This window comes from Danio rerio, chromosome 23, assembly GCF_049306965.1.
Source record: "Danio rerio strain Tuebingen ecotype United States chromosome 23, GRCz12tu, whole genome shotgun sequence".
Taxonomy (NCBI): domain Eukaryota; kingdom Metazoa; phylum Chordata; class Actinopteri; order Cypriniformes; family Danionidae; genus Danio; species Danio rerio.
Genome location: NC_133198.1, coordinates 2,658,234 through 2,665,000, shown reverse-complemented (window position 1 = coordinate 2,665,000; position 6,767 = coordinate 2,658,234). Strand labels below are relative to the sequence as shown.

Sequence of the window (6,767 nt, the reverse complement as noted above, 5' to 3'; positions counted from 1 at the left end):
CAGTTAAGACAATGTTAGCACCTGTCAGCTTTAATTGTGGGAAAACTGGATAGTTTTTGTCAGCTCATTTCAGCTTCCAGGTTCAAAATGATTTTTGGGGCGGATCAAAATCAGCGACGTAGCGCAGAACTGCAAGTGCAATGATGACGCGTCGGTTTCTCATTATTATTCATAGCAGAGTTTTCTTATCCTATGAGAAGAGCCGGCTGCTTAATTATTCATGAGAGCACGAGCTTTCCGAAGGCAGACCTGCCAGTTTCAAGCAAGCTGTGAGACACGGACCAACGGCACGCAGTAGCCGTTCATGAAGGCTCATATGTGTTTGTTTTCATGATCCACGGGGTTTGTTGCATGTTTTTTCTCCGCGATCCTGTCAGGGCCGATCATACAGCAAAGCTGTGTGTGTGCTGCTAGCATTTTTGTCGGGAGAGCAGTGCGAGAATTGAAGAATGGCGGACGCTGACTTTTATCAGGAGTTCGTTCACATTCAGACACATCACTGTGCTGCTGTGTTTGCCTAAATCCTCTATATTACCAGCAGGGCTAATGGTTAAAATAGACAGGTCGGGAGACCTGCTGCACTGAGTCTGCATTCAAGATCTATAATTTACACACGGGGATCAAGGGAGAATCCTCATTTATAGTGTTTACATGAACACACTTATCTTTATAATGATATAAATTGTGGTTATGTGTATATGAAATTACGAATAACAAATGTAGCAGGGCATTAAATTACTGTTTATTTCTTTGCATTTTAACGTTGTAAACTCATGCGTTTTGTGTCTCCTCAGGGTTTGTGTCTAACTGTGTGAGCTAACTGTCAACAACAGTTCGCTCCCCTTCTCCCCTGCTGGCCACGCCCACTCCTGCCCGATGCTCGCGGAGCTCCACGCCCATTAATCATGCATCTTTTGAAAAAATTCTGAAGTAGACTCTAACCGAAAGTGGCGGGTGTCATGGCCCTTTAATAAAACTGCAACTGTGTTAAATGAAACGTTTGCTTTCTTTAGGCAGCAGCAGGAACAATACGCTTTTCATAACAATAACAGTTTTCATTTATGCGTTTATTTGCAGATTAGGTATTATTTCACCAAAAATGTAAACTCTGTCATCATTTCCACTTGTTCAAAACCTGTGTATGCTTTTTTTCTGTTGAACACCAAACAAGATTGACTGAAGAAAGCTGGACACCTGTAATCATTAACTTCCAAAGTATTTTTTGGATAATCTCCTGGGGCTTGTAGGTGTGGTCGGTCATCTGATATCTTTAGTGCAAAACTCATTGTTTTCATAGAACGGATCTTCTACAGAGAGTACAATTGCAGTGGGAGCAAGAATTGAGGAAATGTGTTTAGAGTTTTTATATTACCATAAACAAACACTTTTATGCAAACGTTGATATCAAGTTGTCTCTAAAAAATAAAGGTTAAGGAACAAATTGTCTTGAAAACATTAACTTTAAGACTATCACTATTCTTATTTTTGACAGTGTCCACCTCCTGAATCACATTCAGCCCTAATCATCATGAAATATTGATGTCTGATTTTCATTTTTAGTTTAAACTTCAGTATTTGCATGAAACATTTTCTTGTTTATTTGTAATTTCCGTAATAAAAAACATCTTGTTTCTGTTCCTTTACAAAAAAGGCATAACAATCTGTAAAGCACTGATAGAAAAAGTGATGTCTATTTTTCCTGCTGTAAAGTCGGCCATTTTAACAGTGGGGTCAACAGAAATGAGCTCCTGTAACCAGGACTAGCAGTATTTTGATGAATTGCAGTTTCAGTTACTTCCATGTTAGCTTTACGAGGGTTTGATTTTTATTTATGATTTATTCATAAAATCGATTTTAAAGTATTTACGGCTGTTTGCACTATTATGCTGTTATAATCATATAACCAGTGGCATAAAATGATCTCAAAATGAGAATAATACTATTATCACAACAATTCCTGAGACAATATATTGCTCAACAATGATTCCTTATCATGACAGGCCTATCCATATAGTGATGAAAAAAATCTAACACCATCAGAGGACTAATTTGCATATTCACCTGATGGTGGGTGGAGTGGAATACTGACACACAGGTTGCGTTCCAGTCCACTTTTAGACACACACTCGCGAATAGGGATGGGCGAGACCACAATTTTTAAATTCGATACGATACCGATACTTTTTATATCGATACTTTTTGTTACAATTTTTACGATACAGATATTGATAGCACTTATTATTTACAATGGTAATGTAATATTTCTAAATAATGGTAATAAAAAAACATCATAATGTAAATATACATACACACGACCATATTGCATATACACACCGCATACACATAGATACTGTATATACACACTGCACAGATACACACACACACACTTATATTTATTCACCTAATGGTAATCAGAGAGAAAAAGAGAGCCGATTTATTATTCTGATTTATTATTTTATTTATTTTTATTTGTATTTAATTATTATACTATTATTTGCTGTTTACTATATATATATATATATATATATATATATATATATATATATATATATATATATATATATATATATATATATAAAAATGTGTATGTGTGTGTGTGTGTGTGTGTACGTGTTTTTGTGACATATCAGGACATAAATCTGTATAATGACATGGGTATGACACCGGTATTACAAAAAGGAGGTGAAATATGAGGACATTGGTGACGTCCTCATTTCTCCAAAAGCCTTTAAATTTTAAATCACACAGGATAAGTTTACTCATGGAGTAAAGCTGCACACAGTCTTCTGTGATGGTTGGGTTTAGGGGTAGGGAGGGGTGAGGGCAATACAATGGTTTGGACAGTATAAAATGAATGGAAACCTATGTAATGTCCCCACTTTTCACAAAAACAAACATGTGTGTGTGTATGACTTTCTTATCACAAATATTACTCGTGCAACACTTTTTCAGCTAATGAGCACGACAACACGCTGTGTTACCTCTCTGCCATCGCGTCGTTCCATAATGCAGAAGTGTGTGACTTGCGTGTGTTGAGTACGTAAGTTATCTGAAAGGCACATGATCACTCACGTGACGTTCCGCCGCTGATTGATTGGTGTAACGTCTTGTATACGGAGCGTCACATCGCTAAAACATTTAGTTACGCAGAAATTATTGAAATACAGTTGAAATATCGATATTTTAAAGAAAATATCGATACCAAATTAGAAGCTTCTAAGTATCGATACTCGATTATCGATATGCACATCCCTACTCGCGAACTTCCCTTTTCTTGTTCCCTCAGGAGAATCCCTGCCACCATTTTAAAGTGTGTTCCACTTCATCAAGTGAACGAGGGAAGTTTACATTGACATATCCTCAATCCCTTGATTTTGACAGAGGGAGTAAGTCTACTTCACATGTCCACTCCAGCACCTTCATATGTGATTTCGACATCACAACAGTGTAGTCTACAAGTGCTTAGGCGTTTAGGGCACTCCAATTTAAACCCATCCAGATGCTCCTCCAGTAGTGGACACTTATTCAATCTGCAACAATAGCTTAACAATCAATAATGTACATCCCAGTAAACGAGATGGAGGGAAGTTAGCGAGTGAAGGACATAAACAATTGGACTGGAACGCAGTCACAGTGTCCCACTACTCAAGAACAGGTAATCAGGGTTTTATCATTACCGACGCATATTTACCTGCTTCCTGCTCACCGAGGAAGTTATCGTCATCTTTGCGTGTCTTGATCGTGTTGTCAGCTGAAACCTCGTCTTCTGGCAGTCGAGGGAAGCTGGTGATGCTCATGTAGTCGACAGGTGAGTAGGCATTACTCAGAGTGGCGTCTTCCTCCACCACCGTCACTCCCGTATCGGCTGCCGGAGTGTACATCCTCTACCTGAAATCAGCAACACACACTTCTGCGTTCAGTCTTACAGAAAACAGATCAAGGGCCGCATGTATAAAGCTGCTCAGTGTACAATTTTACTCTTAAGTGTGTCAAAATTCTAAGAATGACTTTGTTTTACTTTTATTTCTAGACGTAAGATTAAGGGCTCTATTTTGACGGTCCATGCGCAGGGCGCAAACGCTTTCAGGGCGTGTCAGGACGTGTTTTTGCTAATTTAAGGACGGGAAAATGCGCTTTGCGCCACGGTGCATGATCTAATAGGATTGAGTTTATTTTCTTAATGAGTAATAGGTGTGTTTTGAGAATAAACCAATTACAGTCTCATCTCCCATTCCCTTTAAGAGCCAGCTGCGTCACGCCAAGAGCGCATTCACTATTTACAAGACGCAAAGTAAGTCTAAGTGGAAAAAATGAGCATTTCACAAGGAAACAGTTCACAGTTGACAGTTTTTTAACAGAAAACAGTTAAACAGAGCATCTACTGCGTGAGAATGAGAGATAATGGATCTACTTTCACATTCGCTCTTGGATAGGGAAACCTTTACACACAGACATCAATTAGTCTATAAATAATTAATTTTGTTTGTTAAGCGCAAATATTTGTTTCAAAACTATTTCTAAATTCAGTTCTAATTTCCAGCAAACGAATAAATGAATAATAATAACGAAGTGTGTTCAAAAACCTGAGTTATATCCTAAAACACATGCTGCGCCCCATATGGTCTAAAACCTGACAGGTGGGCAAATCTAAGCTTGTTTTAATAAAACAAATATAAATATGGATATAATAAATAATACTGCTAATAATAACAACATTATACAAAAGCAAATTGTTATGAATGAACTGAAAAAGCCTCCCGAGATGAAGAAGACATAAAAGCAGTGGTTTTTCATATTTATGTAGGCTAGAAAATAATATGTTTTGTAATATTTTAATCCTTTATATTTATATTTTATATCTATTCTTATTATATCCTATATTTATCCTTTATATTTACATTTTTTCATATGTAAAGATATTTGCCTATTGCTCTCTTGTGTGTATTAAGCAGTGTGTAAGCGAGGTGCAACTCTGCGCTGGAGTTTAGACCGGGTTAGTTTTGGTCTAATGAAAAATCTATTATAGTTTCTCAAAATATTAACGCGCCAGCAGTGCGCCTCAGAACGCCTTCCTTTTTAGACCAGAACGCCTATGGACGCAAAAATGAGCGCTAATGCATTTGCTATTTAAACAGCGTAGCGTAACACCTCAAAACCACTCTTGCGCCAAGCTGAAACTACCAAAAGACTACTGCGCCACGCCTTGCGCCACACTGCGCCGGGTGTATGATAGGGCCCTAAGTGTGCTTTATAAAGGTTAAGTGTTAAGACTTGGTCTCAACTAAATTATTTAGGAGTGTTTGGGATGTATCTTAACCTAGTTTGGAGTAACAAGATGGTGGGAGAGGGGAAACCACGCACCTTTCAAGAACAAAAGAACGTGCTGCAACTGTAGAAAAGCTGAATTAGGTTCGTGCGTAGGGTCGAATTGAGATTGCAATCTTTTTTCGATTATTTGTGCAGCCCTAGACCAGAGTCAATGAGCAAAGTTTTAGCGCTTCACAAATCTGTGCTATGAAGAATTAAAGGGACAGTTTGTATTTATTGTGTCATCATTTCCAGATGCTTCAATTTAACGTTTACGTGTAGTTTCTATGTGAATTTATGTTTTGAGTTTTTGCTGCAAATGTCACGTCCATAACTCTGAAACTGCTCAAAGGTTAATACAGATTCATTATAACGACATAGTTCCGAGCACAACTTGTGACGCTAGTATTGCGTTGAAATCGCATGCAAGAATGACTTCAAAACAACATTAGCGCTATTTAATTGACTGTCAACAATGTTCGATAGTCATTGGCTGCTAATAGGGCAACGCAGAGTTGTAGTGGGTAGCACCACATTCGCCTCAGCAAGAAAGTCGCTGGTTCGAGCCTCGACTAGGTCAGCTGGCATTTCAGTGTGTGGAGTTTGCATGTTCTCCCTGTGTTCGCGTGGGTTTCCTCCGGGTGCTCCAGTTTCCCCCTAATGTTCCAAAATCCGCATTCGCAGCATCCGCTGCGTAAAACATGTGCTGAAAAAGCCTAAGCTGGTTTTAGCTGGTTGACCAGCCTGGTTTTAGAGGGGTTTTGGCCATTTCCAGGCTGGTTTCCAACCATTTCCAGCCTGGTCTTATGGTCAGGCTGGGAGATGACCAGCTAAAACCAGCTTGACCAGCCTGGTTTAAGCTGGACATAGCTGGTTTTGGCTGGGCTTCCAGCCTGGCTAGGCTGGTCAAGCTGGTTTTAGCTGGTCATCTCCCAGCCTGACCATACGACCAGGCTGGAAATCAGCCTGGAAATGGCCAAAACCTCCCTAAAACCAGCCTGGTCTACCAACTAAAACCACCCAACCAGCCTAGGCTGGTTTAAGCTGGATTTTTCAGTAGGGAACTAAGCCGAAAAGAAAATGAATGGCTGCTAATATGACTTCACTATTAGGAACTGGCGAAGAATACTTAAATCTGAAATTATATTATTAAGAAGGTTAAAGTTAGAATGTGCGAAGATAAAGCTAACTTTACACCAATTAAAAACCCTTACATGTAACACAAACCAGGCCTCCACATCCTTTTACACCACTAACAACAATGAAGGCCAGCTGGATGCTTGTTTATAGACAACATCGACAGAATCTCTGACATGTGGTGGACGATATTAAAGACTGTCACGCAAAACTATTGACTTAATATGAACACATGATCATATATGAGGCAGGATGAAGAGTGCACACTTCCTGTATGGATCAGTTCACCAGTATCCCTATAGAGTTATAACCTCCGACAAGAC

At 39.0% G+C, this 6,767-nt stretch overlaps 1 protein-coding gene across 6 annotated transcripts in view; it reads right to left on the bottom strand.

The window, feature by feature from the left end:
- ggt7 (gamma-glutamyltransferase 7) overlaps nucleotides 1-6,767 on the bottom strand; it is a 41,393-nt gene that overhangs the window by 34,046 nt on the left and 580 nt on the right. For 3 of the 6 annotated variants that reach the window (XR_012398931.1, XM_073939679.1, XM_073939681.1), the window contains exon 2: nucleotides 3,692-3,888. Coding sequence is in view for 4 of the 6 variants with exons in the window: in XM_073939679.1 (XP_073795780.1) it covers nucleotides 3,692-3,881 (190 nt within the window). In the remaining 2 variants the exon portion in view is untranslated. The remainder of the gene's footprint in view (nucleotides 1-3,691; nucleotides 3,889-6,767) is intronic. The other 3 variants (XR_012398932.1, XM_073939680.1, XM_073939682.1) reach the window with 1 other exon arrangement.